General features: G+C 41.8%; 1 protein-coding gene across 3 annotated transcripts in view; it reads left to right on the forward strand.

Moving 5' to 3' along the window:
- LOC141807326 (disks large-associated protein 1-like) overlaps positions 1 to 27,037 on the forward strand; it is a 137,740-nt gene that overhangs the window by 55,461 nt on the left and 55,242 nt on the right. For all 3 annotated transcript variants that reach the window (XM_074693258.1, XM_074693259.1, XM_074693260.1), the window contains exons 3-4: positions 23,284 to 24,391; positions 26,706 to 26,920. In XM_074693258.1, the coding sequence (XP_074549359.1) occupies positions 23,327 to 24,391; positions 26,706 to 26,920 (1,280 nt within the window). In that variant the 5' untranslated portion in view covers positions 23,284 to 23,326. The remainder of the gene's footprint in view (positions 1 to 23,283; positions 24,392 to 26,705; positions 26,921 to 27,037) is intronic.

Raw genomic sequence — 27,037 nt, forward strand, 5'->3', positions numbered from 1 at the left:
TAGCACTCTGTGTTTTCAGTCAGTTATTCATGGATGGATTAAAATATGTGTAAACTATAATGTTTGTCCACATTAAAACTGTGTATTCACAGAGAGCTCAGCAGCTGCAGATAAATGAGGAAAAAACTGTGTGTAGTCACCCCCATTAGTGGATGAAAGAACCAGCAAGGGATCCCATCTCTGGCTCAGCTCTTGCACACAAGCCAGCCCTGAACCATGAGGCCTGCTGGGGCGGATGCCAAAAGCTGGATTTAAAACGAGCACGGCTTACCATTAGAGAAACGTATCATCACACTGGTCTAGGTCATCTTACAAGGCTATGTGAAAAGAAGAGATGTGGTTTACAGTCAGGAAAAGATTCCCAAGGTGGAGGGATACACAGCCTGATAGCAGGGGCTCTATCAGAAAATTCCCACTGTGCACCCAAACTCTTCAATTTAACTTGTTTCTTTTTTCCCCAGATACTGAAATTGTGATTTTATCCTTAAAAAAAAAAAACCATTACATGTAGGGTTTTCAACGTGAAGTGTTTTTTTTTTTTCTGCAGAGTGTGCTCACCGAGATTAGGCAGCGGACGAGTGTGTAATTAGGGCCGATCAGACGAGGTAAATCTCGGATAGTGGGAGGACAGCCACGGCGCTGATACAGACAATCACAGCAGGACCGGGCAGACACTTTAGGGTTGGTCAGGGACAAGAATGAAGAGGGAACATCAAAGAAGAAAGAAGGGCTGGAGGCAAAAGCAGAGAGGGGAGAAAGGAGAGCAGAGTGGGGCTGTTTTTATTTTTTTCTTCTTCTTCATTCTCCTGGGCTTGATCACGCTCTACTGACGGTGCGGAAATGCGTTGGAGCTTCTCCTGCTACCACAAAGGTGCTTGTCATAGATACAGATTAACAATAAACTAACCTTCGCTGAGTTAATTTACTCTTCTCAGCTTGTAAGTAACTCATTTGTTCAGCTGGGGGGCTCTGAGCGATGGAGCTGTAATTCATTTCTCCATTTCTTCCTCTGCAGGCAACCTGAGAGGAGCTTTATTAAGGATATGCTTTAGCATTAATGGATGCAGTAGGTGGATGATAATATTTCTTTGACTGACAGTGCTGTTAACAGTTTGATAGGATCATAAAGAGCTAAACAGTCTCAACAGAATTCCTGAGCTGTACACACTAATAAAGGTTTAATTATTGTAACCATTTAACGTTCATTTCCCCCTCAAGCTTTGGAAACTGTACATTTTTATTTTCAGAAATACCATGATTAAAGTGTTAATAAGGATTAATACATTTGAATATAAAGCGCTGGGAAATGCTCAGCTGAAGCTTCATTATCTCGAAACATCCCCAGCTCGTTAATTCATCATAAAACCTAATTTAAATTCCTTTTTCCACCTTCAGAGATTAATTTAAGATGATATCTTCTTCGCTGCAGAGATGAGGCTCCTTGACCGTCGTTCTCATTGCGATAAAATCTAACTCTTAAAAAGTTAATGTTGTTTAATGTGATGAGTGTCACCTCCGTGTACCGCTGAGCCACAGACTGTTATCTGTGTCTACCTGAGCAAATGATGAAACAGGAAGCTAATTTAACTTGTTCACTGAGCGGCATATTTCACAGTTCACTTGGCAGTTCGTGAAAACACTCGATGTGGGTAATACTCCTCAATGCTTTGCTTTAATTCCAACTTGTTTACAGTGCCAAAGAAATTATGTGTTAGACATTTTTCAGCACACTGTAAAAATTGAATGACAAGATTAACCCTGATTAGTTATGGAAAAGGTTTAATAGCAGCATAGATAATAAATTAATTTAAACATTTTAATTCTTATGTGAGATTAGTGAGGGATGATATATGGTTAGGAGTTATTAATTGAATTGTGACAGAGTGAGACAAGTCAGCATAACCACCTGCTCACTATACATTATCCCCCTCATTATTCAGTTAGCTACTCAATATAAGAAACATACAGTGATTAGAGTATTATTTAATTAATTTAACACACCAAGACCAGATGCAACATCTAGGTCATTTCAGATGGTGACATTTTTTTTCAAGACATGTGACCAGAGAAGTGTGTTGTGGTTCGCTGAAATACACATGGAAAAAGTTTTTTTTGATCTATTCCTTTTTGCAGCAGACAGCTAAGATAAATGATACCATCTGACCTGACGTTTAACTGACCTACACGTCACATCTGGCCTTGAGGTGTGGTCACACTGGCCGTACTCAAGCATGATTGGCCTCCCGCAGTGCCATACTCTTCGAGCCTGTGCGGCTTGCGATCTTTCAACTCCAATATGAATCAAACTTCAACACAATGCCCCTTGTACAAACATGATCATGTCCTAATATGACACATGCATGGCCTGCCTATGTCATCATGACATGCCTGTTTACAAGAAGCACAGTCTCATCAGAGACACAGAGAACATCGCTACGGCTATAGTTGCTTTTTGGCCTATGTTAAGTTGTTTTGGCCCTCTAGCACCTCCGCCATTGGTTAAATGATTGTCTCAAGGAGTGGTCAGAGTGATTATACCCCATGTCCTTGTTGCATACGTGTACTCGTGCTCATGCATTAAGTGTACCGTGCAAAGCAAACCTCTCTAAAGGGTCCAGGGAGCTAGGGACAGACCATGCCCCCAAAGTAATGAACACACTTGCGAAGTCCAGCCAATACGTAAATGTTGCATCCAGTCTAAATGGGTTAAAATGGTTTATGTTTACTGTCAGCAAGATGGTCACCAGTTTAAATTCTAGGTCAGGCAAGGTGGGCCTATCCGTGCAGAGTTTGCATGTTCTCCCGTGGTGTGGGTTCTCCCCAGGTGCTCCAGCTTCTTTTCACAGTCCAAAAACATTTTCATCAGGTTAATTAGTGACTCCCTTGTCCCGTAGGTTTGAGTGAAAGGATGTCTCTTTCCATGTGTCAGCCCTGTGACTGGCTGGTGACCAGTCTCCTGCCATAAGACAGCTGGGATAGGCTCTAGCCACCCGCAAGCCAGGATTTAAAAATGGATTAGTGGATGGGTTTTATTTACAGTTTTTAAAAAATAGCCCCTCTCATTCCACAGCAGTTAGCAAGCATTCTGTAATGTTGTACATGTTCGTTCATCTCTCCTTCTCTCAGCTCTGTGGTCGACACACCTTAAAAATAAATGTCACGTTAACTATTAACACTACTGCTATCACCACTATTCATGGTTTAAGCTTTGTAGCAACCAATAACCTAAAACTGCTCTCCCCTGCGCTGCTGCAGTTACTAGGATTGCTGCACAGGATCCAGTGTAATAATACACATGTTGTTTGGCCATTTGGTTCAGTGTAGTAACCTAAGCTAACATGTTTGCCACATTAGCCCCATTTCTACAGAGGTGTTCAGTTTGATTCAATATGGTACGGCCTGCAGTTTGTGGCACTTCCGCCGAATAATCCCGGGTCAGATCCTAAAATAACAGACTTAAGCCCTGCTTCCTGAAAACTGTTCAGTTCTGTTTATCTTGGCATTTTAACGCATTTTCACTGATTAATCCCAGGATTGATCCCCAAATAACCGAGACAGGCTAAACTGATCCAATCTCAGAGGGTGGAGCTACAACACTGCAGTCTGTTGATTGGTTGTAAGAATCATCACTTTAGTCTAGTCGTCAGCTACTGTATTTTTTTTTTTACTGAAACAAGTGCATTCTCTGAAAAAATTTTGCTTTGTAACAAAGAGCCACATGTAAATCACAAGGGTGAATTGTTGGATGTCTTCTATTGTTTCTCTTTGTTTACTGTGTTGCATTTGTCTTTTGTCTTTGTTAAATTTATCAACGGGGGTACATTATGTCACACCCCCATGGCGTCACACTATTATATAACTGAAGCAGCTATCAGTAGCCATGGTTACATAAGGAGTTTTTCGTCTTTCCGAATGGAATCTTTCCGAATGACTTTTCCGAAAACAATAGTATACATGCAAAGGAATATTCCAATCTCTGGTCTAATGCGCTGCTGTAATCAAACAGAATAGTCAATGGGGCATGTGCAGAAAAACCTAAACATCACAAGATTTATCAAAGACGGAGGACGACAGTTTGTTTATCACGGTGTTGCAATACTCCGTATTGCGAGTTTGTCGTCCGTCCAGTGTTGAAATTATGTTCATTTCTTTCAAAGAGGAAGAAAAACAAACTTTCTGCAGCAGTCCAGTGCTGATGGCTTGCCGCCATTTTTAAAGCTGAGGAACGTCTCTAGTTGCGTCTTACATCATAGCTGAGCATGAGCTGAAAGAACGCACCGACAACTTTTCGTTTGAGTGGATACATGATACCTCAATCAGTTTGGGGAAAGGAATATTCCTCCCCTGTGAAACCGATTAAATGTCCATTCGGATTGGCACTTTTCTTTCAGAATGAGGTGTATACAAAGGTTAAATTCTTTCCGTTTGAGCCAATAAACCGAGCAAGCGGAATATTTGGGTCCATGTAAACATGGCTATTGTCCGGCTTACGCGCTGCCCACCATAAGGGGGCACGATTCCTGTGGAAACACAAACTGGACCAGGCTTTACCGATTCAACCTGTACCAAACTGTACTGATCCAAACTTAATTTCTTTCTTACCTCTTAGCTTCGTGGTAACTAATGGACAGAGCATTTTAAACCCTGCACTCTCGATTTAGAGTTACATTGCTGTGAAGATGTAGGCTCAGATAGTTTTGACCCTCCTAAGGGAATCATAAACAAAGAAGATTAGAGAAACAGGAATTAAATAAAACAATCTACTGGTTTTCTGGGTCAAATTGAACTTTTTTATTTTTTCATCGGCCTTTCTCTTCTTCTATTGAGACTGGATTTTATTTATTATTAATGTCGCTGAACACTTGCCCTGAATGACATAACATGTCTGTGAACTCAAACAGCCGCTGAACCTCTGCAGAGGGGAAACAGTCCCTGTGATTTGACTCTGGCTTCGAGGCTACCATCTCCTACCGATGTTAGCTTAAGCTGGGTTGACAGGAGACATAGATGCGTCCATACTGAATCCTTAAAGATGGGTTTCATGACCTTTCTGAGTTGCCGGGTTTTGATAAGCGGTTTCCTGTGCTCTGTGTGCATGCTGCACATTTGGTCGAGGCTCAAATCTCCACAGTGTGCGTGGAGAGCTGCACTTCTGCCTCTCTAGCAATATGTATGTATCTGCAGTCTGTGTATGCATGGTGTTATATCAGTATTTGTGATTCCCCTTCTTGTGTTCGTGTGTGTCGCAGTGGGTATGAGTCCTCAAGCACTCATGCGAGTAGACAGCAGGTTAGACAACCCCACCCCTCCCATCTTGCTCAGTTGGATCTCACTCCCAGATCTGTCAGGAGTCTTGGTGACATATCCTCAAAGTGACGTGCCACCCACACTGAAGGGGAGGCGCGGATCAGCCAGCTTTTTCTTATCGTTTTACTCTAGAACCTCCCATAACCAGCCGGTGACCTCTGACCATAGAAGCTAAGCAGATAGCTTTGCATTAGTCTGAGAGGGGGAGGGAAGGGGGTTATCTCTTAATAAAGGCTTCAGTTGGTCAGCAGCACTTATGCAAAGTGTATCTTCTCAAGAGGCAGACAGCTAATTTCGCTTATCTGCAGTTTTGTTGCCGTTTTCCAGCAAAAGTTATTTCTGCGCTAGAGGAAGTTATTTCATTTTTAATATACATGCAAATCCCAAAATATCATCAGTCACAAGGCTTACTGCGGCACAGGTACGGAAATTTGTGTTTGGTTGATTATTTCTGCAGAAAATAGTGCGCCAAGTCCTCTCTGCCAATACCAAACAGCTTATTCTGCCTTTAACTCTTGTTTGTTGGCAGTGGTGTGCACAGGGAGGGGTCTCTCCCCCTTTTGGCCCAATTGTGAAGAACATATGATGAAGTGCCCTCTTTGGGGTCAAAACCTGCACTAAAGTGCCCTCATGCTACCCATAAGACATACTATAGAGCCTTTTTTGGTGGCAAAATTGGGTGCTAAAGACCCCTCTTGGGAGCCAAAAGATCACACCCAAAACTGTCTCCTTGGGAGTAGAACTCATGCCAAAGTGCCCTCCTGGGAGGCAAAATGCATGCTGAAGTGAAGTGCCCTCTTCGGGGTCAAAACCTGCACTGAAGTACCCTCTTGGGACCTGAAACCTGTGCCAATCTGCCCTCTTCTGAGTCAAAACATCTGCCAAAGTGTCTCTTTTGAGTCAAACTGTCCGCTGAAGTGCCCTCAAAATTATATGATATGTATGCTATATTTTTCTGTTATATTTTTCTTTTCTGCCCTTTAAAAAGTCTGTGCTTGCGACTGTTTGGTGGATTGGTTGATAAAAATTGTAAACACAAGACTTATTGGCAATTCAACCCCTTACTGCCAGAATTAATTAACAATTATAAAAATAAATTATTTTTATGTGTTTTTGCATTCTTAAAGATGCTAAATTTAGTGAAGATTGTAAATTTGAGTATAGTACACACAATAGTTATAACGAGGTTTTATTTTTCTATGGACAAGAGAAATTCATCCCCTGACCAATATATATTATGACATAATGGATCTGATTCGACATTTGGTTTGTGTACAATATGAATCAATTGGTAATAATGAGATACAAAGGTCAGTTCAGCTGCAACCAGACCTGACAGCCATCAAGGGGTTAACAATTTATCCAGCAAACAATTAGGGGCCTGTGGAATGGCTGTTTGGCATTGGCAGAGAAGATTTGGCAAATTTTCTATTGGCACAGTGCACATAATGAGCGCTGAGCATCCATTCCCACAAATGTCAGTGCTGTAAAAATGTGGCACCACTTAAAAGGGAAATAAACAGGCTTTCTGATGCTGTTAGGTTTAATATCGAGAAGCATTTTTACCACAAAGAAATAATCTCCCAAACATTTTTTGTGGTGTTCTGATGTAATCGATACAGGCACCAATAGATCAAATCTTTGGCAAAAAAAACCTGAAGAATGTTAACTACATGAGCTGAAAGCACATTAACACATTTGTAGCATGCTCTTTTAGTCCACATGTAATTAACTGTCGAATCAGTTGCTTGAAATCACCTGACTCTGTGGACGCCTGTGGCAGCACTTTGATGCTAACGCTATCTGATGGTGGCAAGTGACTACGCACTGCTTACTCCACAATCTAATAACATGCACACTGCATGCACCAGCGAAGTGAAGCCGTGTGTTTGCTCATTAGATAATAAGGATTTTAAGTCGTACAGTAGTGCATCATTTTTTAGTGAGTCTGCAAAAGATTTTATGAGAAACAGCACAGCAGCTGAGTTCACACACAGTTTGTTTTGTGAAGTTTAATTGCGTATGCTCAGTGATTTCGCACCGCTCACAAGCTACTGCATGGTTTGAACTCGCAGCTTTAATGAAGAAGCAGCAGAGCTCTGATCATCAGCTGTGAACACAGGAGAAGAGCCTTAAGGCGAAGCTTTACACTGACATTAGCAGCATTAGCAGAGTTTCACATGTGGGTCATGCCCGCAGCTGAGAGATGAAGCTGGGGTGTGTGTTTTGTAGAATAACATGCACACGCAGAGACTTACAGGCCGAGTCTACGGGGTTCGACTTAGTCATCGCCGTCACAGCAATGTGCCACCTCTACACAGAGCGGAATTAGCTGTCCCAGTTTTCACAGCTTTTAAGGGAGAATATAAACATGAGGGGTATTATTCTGGGAGTGATGCGGATGCTTTTTACCTGTTTGTGTGTCTCAGAGAAGCTCTTTGTTTGCTGTGGCGTCACACTTTGACGGGAACTTTAGTGGAGCGTACCGTGTGTTCATCAAAGGAATTGAGGCGTCTCATTTTCATGTGAAACCCACATAATTAAAAGAAAGCATTTTTGCTTTGGGTGCAAATCAGTAAACATTCAAATCATTTGGCATCAATTCCATTTTTAGTTATGCTGTTCAAGTTGGGAAAAAGGTGTGTGTCAGGAAGTGTGTTAGTAAGGCAGTAGACCCCATAGCCTGAGCTTTGCTTAACCATAGATTTTTTTTAATACACCTCCTGAGAAAAAAAGATATTTATAGCTGCTTTTAACAATGAACTGCCTCTCAGAGGTGTAATGATGTGAGGATAATGGAGCACCCCTTGTAGCATCTAGTGTATATTCTATAAAGGGACTGAGGTAATTGTGTATCAGACCTACTTTGCTTCTTTCTCACCCCAGTATACCCAGCAAATTGCTCTTACTCTGGACAAATTGCAGGTTAGCAAAGGGAACTGAACAAGCCCCACATTTCCATCTCTGGAAGGGAGGATACTGTTCAACCTACGGTGAGAGCTGTTGCATCGCATTTGGGGCAAAGCCATAAAAGAGACTCAAGTAACCACCATTGTTAGTTGACTATTTTCTCACATATTTATTTATTTTCTTCTTAAATCTGACTTCTCGTCTTTTCATTCTAAATGTCAATTTTAATCACTTAACTTATTTTTTTTATTTATTTGACTTTTTTTTTATCAGGTGAAAAAATTTTGAGGAACAGGTCACATTTACACACCTTACCTGGCAAAGAGGCACCATCAGGGGCACATACACATGTGAAGAACAGATACAAATAGACATACAAACATAATGTTACTAAAATAACAGAACAAAAAGAGAACAAGTAAAATGCAACATGCTTGACGTGCAGGAAGTGCATGTGAATATATAAGTGTGTGTGAAAGTAAAAGTTCAAAGTAACCAGCAGGAGCAATAGTTTATAGTCTGCTGAAATATATGTAATATGATATAATATAATATAATATAATATAATATAATATAATATAATATAATATAATATAATATAATATAATATAATATAATATAATAATGGCCTCAGTACAGTGGCCAGGAAGGTGTCACACAACAGACATTAAGAGGTCAGTTATCCTAACAAATTTAGAAAAGTTGTGAAAGTAAGTAAATGATTGTTTTCTTTTTTTAATATCAGCTATGGTAAATGTAGCAATAATGCTAACATTATGACATGACTGATTCATAAAGCTAAGATGACACATTACTGGTAAATAAAGAAATTTAAGTGCTTTGAAGGATATCACAACGTGACACCCCTCTGAAGCTATATTTGTCATTGATTAAGTTAAAAATAAAAATAATTTACTTACTTTCGCAACTTTTCTGTGTCCATTTGGAAAACCTAACCTCATTTAACTTCCATTGTGTTGTTGCTTTTACATTTGTGTTGTTCTGTATGCAAATCATGTCATCTGACACCTGCCAGCCACTGTACCTCAGTGTTTTAGTAAATTATTTGAAAACTTAAACCAACCTTTTCCTTTCACAGCATAATTGCTCTTTAAAAATGCATACTTTGCTTTGCCTCATGGGATATAATGTTACATCTAAAATCAGTTTCTCATTTGTATGCTTTCCTTTCAGTTCACTTTCTTTAATCTATGATTAAAACAGGCAAATGAACTTTGAGGAAAACTAAATCTTGAAACTCAAACTTGGTAGTTCTTCATCACTGGATAATGATGTTGTAAGGTCTGTGCTGTGTTTTAATAAGCACTAAGAATTAATGTTACTTACTTAAACAGGAGGTATGGTACTTTTCCATGCTTCATACAGTCCCTGGCAGAGGACACAAGCACAAAGGAGAACCACTGAGTGCTGCAAAGTAGAGGAAGAAGAAAAAAAGGACATAAATAAACCCTGAGGCTATCTCAGGTAATGTTGGTAGGGTTACTGAAGAAGCAGCCTCTCCAAATCCAATTGAGAACTAGCTTCTAATGTTCGGGTAACTCTAATAGCATTTACAAGCAGCTTCAACACTGTGAGAAGATGCTACATTTAAGCCCAACCAATTACCCTACAAATTAATGTAGTTAGCGTTCTTATGTACTCTTTGGACTTGATACTGCTTGATTACTACTGTAAGTTGTAAGCTAGTTAGCAGCTATGCTAACAATGGCAGCTTGGCAGCCTCTTTGGGAAGGCCATAAAAGGACAAACCCTTTTAACTGTTCAAATACAAAGCACTGCTCTTACTAAAGCTCCACAAACACTGCATTAGCTGCAGTATATTAACTTGAAATTAAAGAGGGTGTATTTATACTGTCCCTCTGGTGCCCCTATAGTAGCTTTGCATGACTTGCAGCTCAAACAAAATCCCATTTTTTTTCCCCACAGTTTTAGAAATCCTTTATTTTAGCCTCTGTGTGGAAATCTTTGTTTTAGCCGCTGTCTCTTTAAGGCTCCCTGCCCCACAAACCCCCCTCCCTCTGACTGGCCAGCCCTAAAAGCCTGTTAATGGCAGAGCTGTCGCAGACCTTGGTGTTTGAGGCCTGTCAGAGCCCAATTTGTAGCAACGACCTGAAATGGAAAATTAAAGAAATGTAATTGAACCTGAAATGTAACAACTGGTTGATGTGACATAAATTCTGAGCCTGAAAAGTCATTGAAGAATGTATAAAAACCCCAAATTTGACAAAAAAAAGCCAAAAGGCATGAAGTTATTGTGTTTTGGGCTCAAGATCTTGTTTTTTTACATTTACATTTTTACAATTACATTTCAGGTCATTGTTACAAGGCTCTAACAAGGCCCGCCCTCCCAGGTGTCATGAGCCAGTTAGGACATCCTGATGTGATGACATCATTATTTCAGCAAGTCCCATGAAGAACACGTGAAGATCTCATGGAGATTTTTAGAACAGACTGTTGCAAGCTGTATACCCTCTGATTTATTGATTTCTACAGCATACATAAACATAGAGGTTGGAAAATCTCCACACGTAGAAGCATCCAGCATTACTGGTTTATACAAATGTTTTAAAATGTGGGAAAGCAGAATACCCACTCTGTAAGCTAATGATAGCATAAAGCTGTTCTGGATATAAAATTATAAACCAAACTTTGACTGAAACTCAGTCTTGAGCTGTCAAGAGAATAACATTAGTGTATTTTATTTCCTCCTCACTCCTTTTATTGCTGAATTCAACAGGGTCCTTTCTTATGAAAATTTCATTTCTTTTCCCCACGCTGAAATGTTTGATCAAATTTCAAATAAAAAGCAACACATCAAGTGATGGCAAGTATGACAAAAACTGTAGTTGCATTAGAAATGAGAATGAGACAGTTTGACAGGGTTACGGTGTGAGATCCAAATATAATTCCTCTGAGAGATCACATGGCTGCCTTTATAACAAGAATCTCAGCGTATCTGAGTGTCAATAGCAGCTTCATGGAGAACAGATTGAAGCTGCTCTCTTTGTCCTCGCTTCCTCCTGTGCATACATGATGGATTCAACCTTCAGCCATACAATAAAAAACCTGGGCAGAGTCATGGCCTTTTGTCATGAGTCAAAGTGTCACATCCATTCAGATCAATCTCTATCCTTTAAAGATCAACAGTTTGAATGAGTCCATTCTTCTTTATGAGAAATGACAGATGGATTCTCTGGACAGCAATCTTATATAACTGGAATATTTCTTCTTTATGTTTGTATTTACAGGCTTGGTGACTCACCCTCTGATTTATCACTCTACGGTGCACATGTACTATTTCTTTGATGTTTTCATCTTCAGTATCTGCAATGAAAGATGAAACGAAATCAAATAAAGATAAAAAGGAATTAGCAGATGTGATGTAAAACTCTCATTCTTCTTGGATGCTTCCTCCGTAGTCGTACATAGAAAAGCACTCTCTCAACCTAAAAACAAAAACCTCCATATGCCATGCTCTGCTGCGTTCTCAAAAAGTCCATGCTGCTCTGCAAACATGAGCCCCGGTGACAGCTTCTCCCGGAGACAAACAATACGCCACTTTCTCCAGGCTTAATGCCTCTGTTAATTTGTTTACCTAGATCAAATAGACCTCATCACTGGAGGAATTTGTCTCCAGAATGTGCTCGGCGGATCCCGAGCTATAACTCAACACAGTCACTCCATTTGTCAGAGAGAGGCCTGACAGTCAGCCTAATTAGTTTGGTTGTGACAAAGAGGCTGTCTGCTGGAAACCCGGAACATCAATCCATCCATGACGGCGTGTGTTTTCATAATGCAGCCAAACATGCCTATTAGGCGCGAGGTATAAAACAGCATTTATGATGATATCGAATCATCTGTTGGGGGATAAAGATGTGCTGCGAATGTCTTTGTTAGCCAGGCTGGATGGTATGGATTGAGCAGTTATTCAACCCTCTGAGTGTTTAGAGTACTGCAAAGCAAAATGAGTGAGCTGTCACTCACTGAATGCAGTAAAGATATACAACCCGGTTTCTTATCATTTATGTAGTAACCACCTTTGGAACAACTGTAAAAACAGAAAACTGATGGAACATAATGCCATCAGCACTCCATCTCATTCAATAGAGGAGCATGCAGCGTTTTTACTATCTCTCATATTGCTTTCACAGACATTATGAAGCACACTGTAAAAAATCCAACGTGACCATTTTTCTGTTTTTCATGCTGTAGCCCGACAGGACGGTCAAATGGGAGCGTCATCTATCATTTAAGAGTTATTTTAACAGTAAGACATTAGAGTTAGTGCTTCTCTGTGCTCTCCTGACATCCCTAAAAGCCGCTTTTACATAATCCGGATACACTCACACACAAAAAAGAGGCATGACCAGTTCCCTTAACAGCTTTCTGGCCTTGTGGTTGTCTCTGAAATGTTCTGCGACATCATTCTCAGGGGGGTTTATATGTATTGAAAGGTACTGTTCACACATTTAACATAAGAACATCCAACAGTCTTCTTGGTGTGAGTCTGATGAAGTATCAGGATGCAGAGCAGAGATTTTCCTGTTCTTTTTTTATGTCACTCATTATTTCACTAAGCAAGTTTTTATTTTCTGCTGTATTAAACTCTTTCACTCAGTAAAGCTGAACGCTAATTTTGTTTACACTAATACATGCAGCTCAATTATTTCTTTGCTCTTCATTTTTAAAGGGTCAGTGCATCCAAATTAGTTAGAAAAAATGTTTAATCTCACAACAGCAGTCGGGCAGACTGATTTAGTCGTACTTCAAAATGAGTTTCCTATTAAAGGACGCATGACTGTCCAAATTCCTGGGCTAACAATCATTCTTAACCCTTTGACTGCCATTCCTTTTAACCTTTTAACTTTCACTTTTTAAAGAGACTGTGAGGAGGATCTTTTTTCACTGGATTGTCGCAACGCCTTTTGGCCCAGAGTCGCACACACTGTCGTGAAGACGTGACTCTTAGGTGTGTGTTTGTTTTTGAAGTGAGTGGAGAGTGGGTCTTCTTTTTAACACTACTTTTCATTGTACAAGTCAACATTTTATGCGACAATAGAAGGTATTGATCAATAGTTATATGGTGCTGTTGTTAAAACATGAAGAAGCAAACATTGTACATTTGTACCATAATTTAGTAGCTGGCTATATTTAGTGTGACTCGCAGCCCGGTGCTCAGAGACATGTCCGTGATGTGTGACATTAGTGAATCCTGGTGATGTCCTGCCAGTCATCTACCAAGCAGAGTTAACATAGCCTCTCTCTTCATTTTATTGTAAGACTCTCAAGTTTGAACAGACCACTGCAGAATAACTGCTGACTGTGGGTTGAATTGAACATCATCACAAACAGTCCGGCCCTTTTAGCCTTTAGCTCCTGTTTTAGCCTTTAGCTTGTGCTCTATCACTCTACCGTTTAGCTTTCTTCTGCTCTTCTGTCCTTTTTCTGTTGGACAGTTATGCTCCTGTGTCCACTGTCACTACAAGATTATCCAAGAAATAGTTTTCAGGAGAAAAAACACGGATCTCTCTTCTCACTTCTAAACTTCTTCAGCCGGCTTGGTGTTGTCATAGAAACTTCAACTTGCTGTAAATCAGTCTGGTCCTACTTGACCTTATCTGGAAGCCAAGGAGTAGAATGTTAAATATATTACACTATATTGACACTGATAATCTCATTTTAAAGTGTGGATAATGCTCAGGCATATATCTAGAATGGAGACTTTTTCAAGATCAGTTAGAAACTCCTCAAAGGGACATGAAGTCAAGTCATCTTTTAACCCTTAAATGTTCCTTTCAAGACAAAAAAAGAATTTTTTTTGTACTTTTTAGGTTTTTGAGCACTAAGATCAGAAACCACATCTTTGAAAAACAAATTTAAACTGTAGAGACAACCCATTCAGGTTTTACTCAGTTCAACATATTTTCAATGAGATAAAGCAACTTATAAAATGCTCCACCAAACGGTTGAGCTGTAAGTTAAAGGATTAAAGGGACTTTAGAATTGATCTTGAGGGTTCTGTCTTTTATTTAATGGCCCTTTCATAATCCATGATTTAAAATGAGATTATCCGCGCCAAAACTGGTTATCTCTAAATGGTATCTCCCAGACCTGTGGTTGGGTCAAATATGAATTGCTTTATGGCGATTAAATTTTCAGTCTGCAATATCTGACTTAGAGGAAAAGATTTCTTTGAGTTATTTTTAAACTGAGTTCACTTGATTTTCTAGTTTAGTTTGAAAGAATAACACCATGTAACTTCAAAGCAATAGATTAAGGACGCGGTCACACTGGCAAACTGTGCCGTGCTTATGCACACTTCAGCCCTAAAGCACGTTTCAAATGACCAGTGTGACCGCAACCGTGCCGTGCTTGGGCACAATTCGCTTCTCTGCTTGGCACGCCTCGGAGAGGTGGTCTTTGGCGCGGTTTACTTCATGCACGAGCACAAGCACGCGGACAGCGCATGTGATCCATGACGTATTATCATCGCAAGCGCATATCTCGACAATCTTTGTAAATAATGCGGGGATGTTAGAGGCAAAACAACTTACCATAAAAAAAGTCCCTAAAGTTGTAGCAGTGCTCTCTGTGTCTCATTGTGCTGAATCTGATGAGATCGCACTTCATGAAAACAGATGCTTCACGAGGACGTAGGCAGGCCATGCACATGTGTGGCAATCGTGCTTTTGCACGGCACGGTTTGGATGGCCAGTGTGACCGCGCCCTAACTCGTTACTTTGCATCCAAACAAAGTAGTGTTGAAAGAGAAGATCCACCTACCATATATAAGCTTCCAAAGCAAATGCACTCCGTGGCAAGAGTCACGTCTTTGTGACAGTGGGTGATTTTGCTCATGCGAAATGGTTTCTTTATCCTGGAAAAACACTTCTAAATCAGGCCAAAGGTTACCTCCATTTCATCTTTAACTTTATTCCTTATTGTAAAGTTGATTTAGAGAGAGGATAAAATTGCAGTCCCCAGCCTATCATCCTTCCCCTGAGATTTCTCAAAACGGTCCACTGCTCTCTCAACCCCAAGACCCAGACTAAATCATGAAAGACCAGGGCCTCCAATCTCCAAGTTCACAGATCAGGGCATCAAAGCCATGTACATCCAAAAGGGTAACAAGCACCAGGGGGACCAGGCTGTCAAGCACCACTGTGTCCCAATCCGCCACTACACCAGAGGAGTCCCAGAGTGAGCACAGACCCAAGAAGAGTGCTGAGTTCCCCACTGCACACGCTCAAAATTGCTGAGAGCAACACTGAGATCATGTGCCATATATTTCACTTTAGATATGATTTTGATAGAGGAGGTGTATGTTGTCCCAAACATTGGTGGAAAGGTCAACTAGAAGATTTAACTCTCAGCTAAATCGGGAAAAATTTGAGGGTTAATCTGAAGCTTTGTCTTTTTATCTTGCTCACTCTGTCAGTTTTCTAATTCACATAACCCGATCATGATACATTATCTTGCTTTTTACACAGCACAATGCTGTAAACAATATCCAGACTACAGATCCAACAACTCCCAATCTTCTTGTGTGTATCGTGGAGGAATACACATTCCCGTGTGCACTATATCTTCAGACTTCTATCCAGTCAGAGCCTTGATATCATGATGTAGCTTCAGCTGTACGTGTTTGCAGGATCAAAGGCAAAAACTGAACTGGACCCCCAAAAAATGAAGCTAAAGCACTGCACTTTTTTTGCAGGTTTACACAAACACACTCACACAGCATGAACCACATCCACCGAGGTGATTAAATTCCCCATGGAGAGGAGCCTGGTAATGTTTGCAACCTTTAGAGAAATCATTGCTCTGTTTGAGAGAAAAGATGAGACCTTTTATTAGCTGTGTGGCCTCAGAGGTTCCTCAAAGAAGATCTGTAGCCCCCAAGCTCCGTCTCGCAGCCGGTGTTTGATGCCGATTGAGGAAGATAGACCAACTGCAATCTGTACAGCTCAGCAGCCTGTTATTCTGTCAGCGAGAGAAGCGCGCACCACAGCGTATTGATTCCAGCACTTCCTGCAGAGACGCCGCAAGGCAATGTTACTTTGCATTTTCAATCAACCTTTTTCAGTTAGCTCTGGTTTGTCTCACATGGCTGGCTGGAGTAAAGAAAATTCAGAGTGAATCTGACTGCTGCGAGACCACGTCCAAGATTAGCTGGATGAAAAAAGCTAAATCTATTTTCTATTTACCTCATCACAGCCCAAAAAAGCTTGGCCTGAAAATAGAATCTTGCCTGCTGTGCTGATGCAATGCAGGTGCTAATGGTCATTAACATTCATAGCTTGACTTGTTTTATCTACTCCTGCATTTTGTTTGCACACCTTGCTGTTCAGCACACAATCACTTTGAATAATGAGGTCTCTGTGGTTTTCAGAGCCTGATCACACAAATTGAAAGGAGCAAGCTGTTTGTGCCGTCTTGTTGTTTTTTACTTGTTTTCCTGTTGCGTTTCTTTTTCATTAATCATCATATTTTTACTGGTGTGGCTCCAGATGAATCGACTTTAGCCTGTGTGGTAAATCCTTCCTACAAACAGGGTCTGACAAACCATGGCTAAGCAGCTAGCACTAGTAACAACATCCTGTTTAAAGAGGGGGTGTAATGTGTTCCCATAGTTTACACATAGATATATAGTTACAGTGTTGTATATTCATTCTGAACATGTGCAGATTTTCAAATTGCGTCATGTTCAAATGTCGTAGAAATCCCAGGATCTGTATGTCAACTTCACAAAACTGTTCATTCTTACAATAGCACGAACTCTTAACCTGAGTTGCAAAATTGATGATATCATCAACCTCATTGGTTCATGATGGCACCCTTCATGTTAAAGGGGTGGGCCTTAAACTGTTTCCCAGGTACCTTGCCTTGCCTTGGTCTGATGTGGGCGTGGGGTGGGCGTGGGCAGGCATCCACATCATCAGTCGCTGCCCAAGTGCTGTTCCAGTGTTCATGTCCTCCAGAGGCATATGTCCTCCGTTTGGTTAGCAAGTGGCTAATTGACCAAGGATACACAGGTTTATCCTTCGCTGCCTTGCCATGGCTATAAATACCCAACATGCAATGCGTGAATCTACAAAAAAGGAAAAAAATGGAAGGAAAAGACGCACCAGCGGAGGCGCGTGGTAAATTCCAATTTAAATGTAAGTAACAAAATACACCTCTGAAAATAACAACTTATACCATGTCCAACACTTAACTCTTTTGTGTGTCACTCACGTAACTATCATTACTGAGAAGCTGCACCTTCAGAGTGTCAATGATATGACAATAAAAAAGCAAAAAGTGTAGAAAAGTGGCAAGCCATGACAAACTTTGTAGCCATCTGAGCTCCTTTTGAGCAGAGGCAGGACACTTGCCTTGGATTGGAAGGAAGTGGCTTCGGAGGCACTGCCTTCAAAGGCAAGGCAAGGCAAGGTACCTTGGCTTTGGGAAACAGCCCAAGTCTACCTTCAGAGAGCGGACCAATCGAAAGGTAGCGGGCTCGTAGAGCTGGGAGACTTCAAGCAACAGCAATCAGTGAGCATTCAGACAGAGGCTGAATTAAGGGCTCTTTAAGACACCTGTTTGAGAAAAAAGAAAGATGTTTGTTGTTTGTTTGGTTTTGTTTTGAGGATTTTTGAGAAGTAAATTATGTAAAACCACTACAGAGTACCAGAGATACACAACCCCTCTTTAAGTTTCCAAGTTTCCCAAATATTGCAGTTAAATCAGTGGTTATGGAGCTTGAGAAAGAGCAATACTCTAAGCCTTCCTAAAAACGCTGCCAAGTTGCCATTGTTAGCATGCCTGCTATCTAGCTTACAAACCACAGTAGTAACTAAGCAGTATCAAGTACAAAGAGTACATGAGGACACTAACTACATTAGTTTATAGGGTAATAGGTAGGCCTTAAAAAAGGAGCCAGTACCCGACAAGCACATCCACTATGTAGCATCTTCTCACAGTGCAGAAGCTAATTGTGAATGCTATTAAACCTACGTTAACATTAGAAGCTAATTCTTGACTCGGAGAGCTGCCTCTTACCAACATTAACTGAGTAGGCCTCAGGAATTGATGGATTCTTTATTTTAGTTTTCAAAGCAGGACCATTTGATTTCCCTTTGTGCTCATGTCCTCTTCAAATCTTTAGTTGGTGAGAATGTTTTTTTTTATTTTGCCTGGTAAAAGTAGCTGCAGCTTCTGCCTTTTTTGCATGATATAATAGTAGCTGTCAAGTGCATATTGACAAAGTTATTTTAAAAAAAAAGGGTTTTCAGAAAGGATCAAGTAAACTATTTAAAAGTCTAGGAATCAGTGAGCAAATGTCAGTCTGCTTATGTCTCCTTATGTCTGCCATCAGTGTCCTGTTTTAAAAACCACTGAGAATCTGGAGTATTAAGGAGTGTGTCACTTAGCGTATGCAACTTAGCAACATGGAAACACTGCCAAAACAGAAATCTAAGCAATAATTATGTCTTTGTGAAAACATCTAAGTAGAGACACCTTCACCTGAAAAATCTAGGAAAATCTCAAGATATCAACAACAAAATTGAGGCCTGAAAACTGCCAATGGGTACAAAAACTTACTGGTTAAGTTTCTTGAATTGAGATATTTTTCCCTATTTATTTACCCTATTGGCAAATTTGTTTACTCACTTTTTACTCAATTTTCTTGACTTGTCAGGTGAAGGTGGCACATATTGAGACTAAGATGTAATTCTTACATAAGACATAAAGACTTGCTTAGATTTCAGTTTTTTTTTAAGTATAAGATGACAAATTAAAAACCTTCTTATATAATACCTCCTTGAGAAAATTTTATAACCATCTTACATTTGACATATCCAGTAATTGCTGTGCTATATCGAGTCCATCTTGACCAGACAGGTTGAGACACAACCAGGTCACAGAATTGCGATGGACATATAACATAACAAGAGCTGTCTATGAGCTGCAGCAGATCCTCTTCGCCTTCTTGTAGATAAACTGTGCTGTACAAGCTAACAGCATCAGAATTCAGCACAGGTATGAAGCCTGTCAGATACACTATGTGTTTACATGTCAGCACATACTTGTGTGTGTGTGTTTGTGTTTTATTGTGTGGCTAGCAGGCACAAAGCCAGCGTGACCCAACTTCAGCTTTTCAGCCTGAGTGCGGGGCTGCAGACAGCTGTGCCACAAACACGCTGCTGTGGATCACCGCGAGGGCCTTTTATTTAGGTCACATTCTGTGCTTCAGCAGCCAACAGAAGGGATCTCTGTCGGCTGCAATGAATACCTTTAGTTGGACACAGCCCCACTTTCTAAGTGCTCCGCAAGACGCAGGCACTGTGTGAGTCTGTGAGCTCTGGGGACTGACCTCTCTGTGTTTTGTCATCTCCACTCCTAACAATACAAAGTGATATATTGGCCTAATTCTCCCACAGAATGATTGGAACCTCTGGTTAAGTACAGAAAGGAGATTACATGAATAATTTCCTCAATTTTTCATTTACTGCAGCCGCCGGTTTACAGCGGAACCGGAGACAATAATAAATCTGACTCACTCTCTACTCCTGCACATAAATATAAGCCTACATCCCTGCACCCTGTGCCCTACACTGTGTCCTCTAGATATGTAAAGAACACATAATATTTCACTCCACTCTCCTCCCTTTGTTTCCTCCTCTCCCTCCTCATTTTTTCTTTTTTTTATTTACCTCCTTGGCCTTTGCTAGCGCATTATAAATCGCAGTAATGAATTCCCCCTCGCAGGCTGGGCCACACTGCCGTCACAGGGCTACACCGGGGTTGCGTGGGCTCTTATTATTGTCTCGTTAGCTTTACCTTCCAGTCTATCGGAAGCAGTGTGGGTTCAGCAGCTAGCCAGCCGCAGCCCCAGATGGGTAAGGAAGGCAGTTTAAGGGCGCTGATGGATGCCATTGTTTTCATGTCACCGTGTAAGGGAAAGGTCGTTTATTGCCGCTTGCCTCGACTGGCCCAGAAGCTGTCAGCTGGGTTTTACCAGCCAATTAGTTTGCCTGTAGAGGAGAACTAGAGGTATACAGGGAGAATGTAGGAGCAGGCTGTGATCATTTGTTTGTTATGTTTTGGGGAAGGTGCACTGTAAGGCAAAAATAAATGCTCTTTTTAAGTATTCTGCTACATCATCTGTTAAATCAAACGAGGGAGGAAGAGTTCCTACATTCCTTACATCACTTCACGTTGTTTGTTAAAGGCCCTGTGAGGAGTTTGTAAGGGAAATAGCCTTACTTTAATACATTGCCTGTTCATAATCCACAATTTAAAATGAGATTATCTGCGCCGAAATCAGCTATTTCTAAATGCCATTTCTCAGTATCTGTGGTTGGGTTGGATTTTCCTGAGAGAACTTAAATCCATTTGTGGTAAGTTGACCCAGAGACCCCCAGATGACTCTACGCTGTGAGGCAAAGTTAACGCTAGGGGCCCATATGCACGTGCAGCCATTAGCGATGAAAAGGGACCATTTTACTTATCGTGAGGGGAAAAAAAGTTTGTGGTTTTCATGAGTCAGGAACATCAAATTTAAAGGCAGTAGACCCCACCATCAAAGGCGCTAGCAGCAGGATTACCGCACCTCATTCTGCAAAGCTTCTTTCATGTTGCTTACCTTATGTTTGAAATCCTTTATTGTCCACTTAGAAACACCACACACTTTTATCCAGTTCAAGATATTTTGCCCAAACCTCCCTTTATCCTTGTGCATTATTTGATAAATGACTGTCATGACTGTCTGGAAACAGCTTTCTGTTCAGTCTATATTCTTCTTATAAAAATAACCATGTCCTCTGTAGAAAAATTTGCTTCTCTTGTTCTTTTGTCATTCGTTACCACTTCCCATATTTAGCGCTGTTTATGCAGAGATTGCATGCACAATTTGAATTTTTTAGGTTAGTGTTTTCCAGAAAGTTCCCCAGGACATATAAGGTTCTGCACCCACCTCACTTTCCTGGTGCAATTAGTTGATTGGCCAATATTTGGCAATCATGCATGTGGCTAACACCAGGACCAAATAGGAAATTTTTTTGACTAATAGTCCTGTTTGTGTAATGAATGAATTTTCATACGGACCATGGTTGGTGGGGGTGGGGTAAAAAATGGAAAATCAATATATCTGGATTTTTTGTGTGACAATATCAAAATCGGGATTCTTTGTCAAGAAATCTCTCTTTTTTTAATTCAAATTCTTCATCTCAGTCCTTGTTTATTAACGAGACTGGAAAAAAAGTTACCACTTTTCTCCAGCAGAGGGGGAAATATTTGTCTCAGACTTACGTGATGTGCTTTTTATGGGGAAATACGGCTCCTGATATAGTCTGTAGATATTATCATAATCTTTTTGACATGGTCCGGTATTAAAAAAAACAACTAAAAATTGCAAAAAATGGTGAACATTAGAAGAATTGCACCCCAAGAATCATTATAGCATATTGTCCCGGCCCCAATAGTTGGTAGATGGGCACTGGTAGGATACATTACAGTCACACCTTAGGGCTATGAGTACCACGAAACCGAAAGTCTGCTCACCTTCTGTTCACTTGACGACCCTCACAAATTTGCTTGTTGTCAGGTTTGAAATAATAGCAAGACAGTCCAGCTGCAGATCTCACTTTCAGCCGACTCCGGTGGGGACTCCACTCTTCCACCATCATAGAGAAGTGACATCAGGAAAGAAGTAAAAAATTTCAAAATAAAAGTTGCCTTCAAAGTAACGATGGGTGGACGCCTCCGTTTGTTCTGTGTTTTGATGACCTTGGTTAACACGGTTCACTGAAAGTATTAAATTGAAAGAAGAAAATGTATAAAATGTACATCATCAATAACACTACATGAATTGGTATGCACCTCTGTTTGGTGTAATGATCTTGACCATTTTCATTTTCTCAATTGTTTCGATGTTATATTCATGATATATTGAATATATCCATCAACATCATTAGCCTTAATGCTTGATGACTCCACGGTCGATTATTTACATTACGCCAAAGTAGCTGGACCTTAGCTTAGCAGATGGATAAAGGTCTCCCATTAAAACTTTGATTCAGGATTTTCTGCCTGACATGCAATTTTTACTTATTTTTATCGCGTCCAGAAATATCCAGGTCAACCAATTTCATAGTTATTTAATTGTTATTTTTTTGTAAACTCAATAAAATGCCAGGGGCTTTTTTTTAAAGATATATATATATATATTTTTGGTAGTTGTTTTTTTAACTTCACATCCTGATGTCTCTTCCCTTTGACAGTGGAGTAGAGGAGCCTCTAAGAATTCCATTGAGAGTGTAGGTCTGCAGCCGGACCCCTCTCTATAATAGAGCTACATAACTACAAATGAATATATGGCCTTGTCACTTTGCAGCTCATGAAAAGATGTTGTAGAAAAGTAGCATTAATAAGAAGATTCATTTTCCATTTATTTGCTTCCAAAACAAATGCCTGCCTTGGCAAGAGTCATTTCCCCATGGCAGTAACTGATGATGCAAGTGGGAAACTGAAAAACCAAGAGAGTCACTGTAATCATCACCAAGCAGATAGTCAAAGAGCCATTAAGTAACCCTCATGCTTCGAAATTCTTAAAGAACCCTTGAACAAATATAGAAATTACTTCAGCTGGAAATAGATTTGAACTCTTCTTGATTCCAGCTCACTCTTTGTGTACCCTTCTCTGCTCCGTCAACTGTCACTTTTTCTCCCTGAATTCCACCAGAGAGAGCGCGGAGTGGAAGAGGAAGCTCGAGGACAGATTCGGATGTCAGGGACCAGATGCCAACTGACTGCTATATTAAGAGAATCTCCTTCTGAAGTTTTGAAGGACAAAAATAAAGAATAGGTCCAAGCCCTGTCAACAAGTTTTTCATCTGTGAAGAGCTGCCAAGAAGCATCTTCTTCAAATGAAAGCAGATGCAGGCAGGAAAAATGTGCTTTGAGTGTATGCAAATGTGAGGTATTTATAATTCTCCTCTCTGTGTCTTTCTCTTTGTTTGTTTGTTTGTCTGCTCTTCCTCATGTCTGCGTTTCTTGAAGAGCTAGAATTGGGGCCTTGGATGTGCACGTCAACCCAGCCACAATGACGATGAAAGGCCTTTCCAGCAGCCGCAGTCACCACCACGCGGTGACCTGCGACCCCTCGTATGACTCCATGACCCTGGGGCACCCGGATCGCCGGTCCTACTTCCTCAACCCTGGTGAGGCTCACTCTGGTGACCACTCCTGCTACACGCAGCGCCCCAACTCTTTCCAGTCTGAGTGCAGTGCCTACCCTGATCTGGCCAGCTGCACCTTTCCTCGCAGACATTACGGCTCTCACCATGAGCTGAAAGATGAGTGCAGTGCTGTGGTGCCTTACACGGGTCCGACAGGTGGAAGCAAAGGAAGTGGAAACAACAACAACCACATCCCCTCTAACCTGCTGGAGCAGTTTGAACGCCAGGCGCCAGTGCGACGTGAAGGCTACCACACGCTGCAGTACAAACGCACCGCAGTAGAACACCAACGTAGCGACAGCCCAGGTCGAATTCGCCATCTCGTTCACTCTGTCCAGAAGCTTTTCACCAAGTCACACTCCCTGGAAGGGCCTTCAGGGTCTTCTGGAGGGGGCAGCGGGAGGATGAACGGCAGCAAATCCAGTCCTGATGACCCACCGTCCTCCTCTGGCACCCTGAAGCACAGTAAACGCAGTAAGAGCAAAGACCGCTCAAAGTCAGAGCCAAAGATGCGCTCTGCAATATCAGGCTACTGGAGCTCAGACGACACTCTGGACCGAGAGGTGTGCCTCTACCACCACCACCACGGGGGCAGCAGCGGGGGCCTGCCTACAGGAGTCATGACGATGGGGCGCCACCCGGACAAATCCCAGTCGCAGTACTTCATGGAGTCCTACAACACCATCAGCGCCCACTCTCTGAAGACATCGCGCAGCAACAATGACGTGAAGTGCTCAACGTGCTCCGGAGGCGGCAGCAGTGCCATGCCACTGGTGGGTCCACTGGACGGACAGATGCAGCTGAAGAAGAGCTCGTGGTCCTCAACTCTGACGGTGAGCAGAGCACGAGAGGTCTACCAGAAGGCCTCAGTCAACCTAGATAAAGCTCTAGTGAAAGCCGAGCAGGGACGCACCTGCCACTTCCTCCAGGTACGACTGTCACTACAGCCCAACCGCTTGCATGTCATGCTTCATGCATCCAGCTGTGCCAGCTGCAACTCCATGCATCTTTGTGTGTATGTGTGTGTCACTCTTACATCTGCTTTATCTCCTGCATCAATGTGAAAGAATCATCATGTCATCTCCTCTTGGTGTGTGACAATAATCTTATGTGACATTGTTTATGTTTGTGGCCTGATTTACAGCATGTCCAAAGACATAAACTGCATCGCTTACTTAGCCTCAACATGGCTCCTACTTAAGAAACAAAGCATGTCTTATCTGCCAGGTCCTTGTTTCGTAACCCATAACAATTTACTGTCAGAAATTAAACGTCTGTCATGTACGAGTTCTATAAATACAGCTCATGAGGTTATATGGCTGCAGCTTGGCGAGGGAACTGAAGAAAGCTCTACAAGCTAAATGGTCTAACTTTCACAAGATAACAAGTCGAACACTTGCCATCCTGCAGTCCAAACCAAAAGTCAAAAGTGGTGTGAAAAGGGAGGGGGCAGGGGAGACGGTGGCACCCCCTTGTAGCCCAATAGTTCGAAAACATGCGCTGAAGTTCTCTCTTGGGACCAAAAAAGGGCGTTAAAGTGCATACTTGGGAGCCAAAGGGCATGCTTAGGTGCCCTCTACGGAGCTTAAACATGCACTCAAGGGCCCACTTAGGAACCAAATAACACACTAAAGTGCCCTCTCTGAAACCAAAACACACGTGCTAAAGTCCCTTCTTGGGAGCCAAAACACACATGCTAAAGTGAACTCGAGGGAGTCAAAGTGCTTTGTACAGTGCTTTTTTGGAAGCCCAAACCCATTAGTGCCCTCTTGGGGGCCACAAGCGCTCTAAAGTGCAAATTTGGGAGGGAAAAGGCATGCTTAAGTGGCCTTTAGGGAGCCAAAGGAGGGCATGCTAAAAAACCCATCTGAGAGCTAAATCACATGTTTGTGCTCTCTTGGGAGCTGAAGCATGTACTCAAGTGCCCACTCAGGATGTATAGACACGCGCTAAAGTGCCTTTCGAAAGCCAAAACACTAAAGTGCCCTTCAAAAAACATCTAGGATTTAGTGCCCTATTCAGTGGCAAGAATTCACCGTAAGTTCCCCTTCTTAACTTTCTGCCCCTGCCCCTCAAAAAGCCATGTCGTTGAAGGTGACTGAATTGAGAGCAGGAGAGAAACGGCGTGACATTATAGGGAGGACCTACAGTCTGTGTTTTGTAAGGAAAAGACCCTAAAAGAATGTGTATGAAAGACAGATGCAAACTTCTCCATGGCCTTGCATTTCTAACAGCCTGGAAGATGGAGCGAGCAGATCAAGGAAGGATTTTGTCGTTTTAGTTTGGCAACATCTCTCCTGAGGTAAAGGAGCCATCGCTTTTGTCTTTAAAAGAAAGATGGGAGGGGGGAAAAAAAAGCTTCTTTCAAGGAGAGCAGCCTGACAAGTTAGTCTGCAGACGTTTTTAGAATCCTTAAAACGAAAAAGTTGCTTCTTTCCCTTCGACTCCTGGGACTGAATCCTGTAACGTTAAATGTTCACACGCACAAGGGCCAACCTTTTTTAATGCAGCATTTTTAATAAGCAGCTTGGTTCTGTAATGAGTAATTAAAAGGAAAGACCTTATCTCTTTTTTTATTGCTTTCTTCCACAACAATCAATCCTTCTGACACGTCCCTGACACTAGCTCCCAGTGTGTTCACACAGGGCAGAGCTGCCCTGACATCACTCAGCTTGGTTTCCAGGCTACACAGCCGTCTGTTGAATGACTCTCCTGCACTTTTCCCCGCTCTGTATCTCATTTCTTTCACTTCAGAGCTGGTGCCCTAACAGCCACTCTCATTGGGACTGCAGTGGTTCTGCTGCACAAAACCCTCTTTGTTTTCTCCCTCTCCACGCCTGCTGTCTTTGACTCTCCCTCTTTTAGATTAGGGCTGGCAGATAGCTTTACCCCTCTTTTTTATTTTTACCTTCATTAGTGCGTGTGAAAAGTCAGGAGAGCAGACAGAAGCCGGGGTGCTGCGAGGTTTTGTCAGACACATTAATTCCCTGCGTTTGATATGCCGCATGCAGCAGAGGACAGAAAAAAGAAGGCCTTGGGCGTTCACAAGCTGATGGTATGATCAGGGCAGACCCTGCATTGATAGTGTTACCGATGTGTCACACAGGTATTTATATCACACCAGGGTAGAACATTTCGCAGATCACTTTTATTCATGTCTGAGTGCATCTCTATGCGCTCCCTCTGCCGCAGGGTGACCCGTGTCTGCTCCCTCCTTTACCTTATCTCACCTCATCTCCCCAGGTGCCTCAGGACGATTGGGGCAGCTTTTCTCCGCTGGGAAAGGATGACGAGATTCCGTGCAGGCGGATGCGCAGTGGGAGCTACATCAAAGCCATGGCGGAGGATGACAGCGGCGACTCCGACTGCAGCCCCAAACCCTCGCCTAAGGTCCAGGCTCGACGAGCGAGCTACCTGAAGGCCACACAGCCGTCACTCACAGAGATGACCACGCTTCAGTGAGTGTGTTTCATCAGAATCAGTCAATATGCAAAAGGAAAATGGTTTGCACTTACTTACTCAAATAATTCCAGATTTGTTTAAAAATTCTCCTCCACATTACGTTGAAGCTTTCG

The sequence above is a fragment of the Halichoeres trimaculatus genome, unplaced genomic scaffold, assembly GCF_033239565.1.
Source record: "Halichoeres trimaculatus isolate MK-OKI-2021-1 unplaced genomic scaffold, fHalTri1.1 fHalTri1_scaffold_18, whole genome shotgun sequence".
Lineage (NCBI taxonomy): Eukaryota > Metazoa > Chordata > Actinopteri > Labriformes > Labridae > Halichoeres > Halichoeres trimaculatus.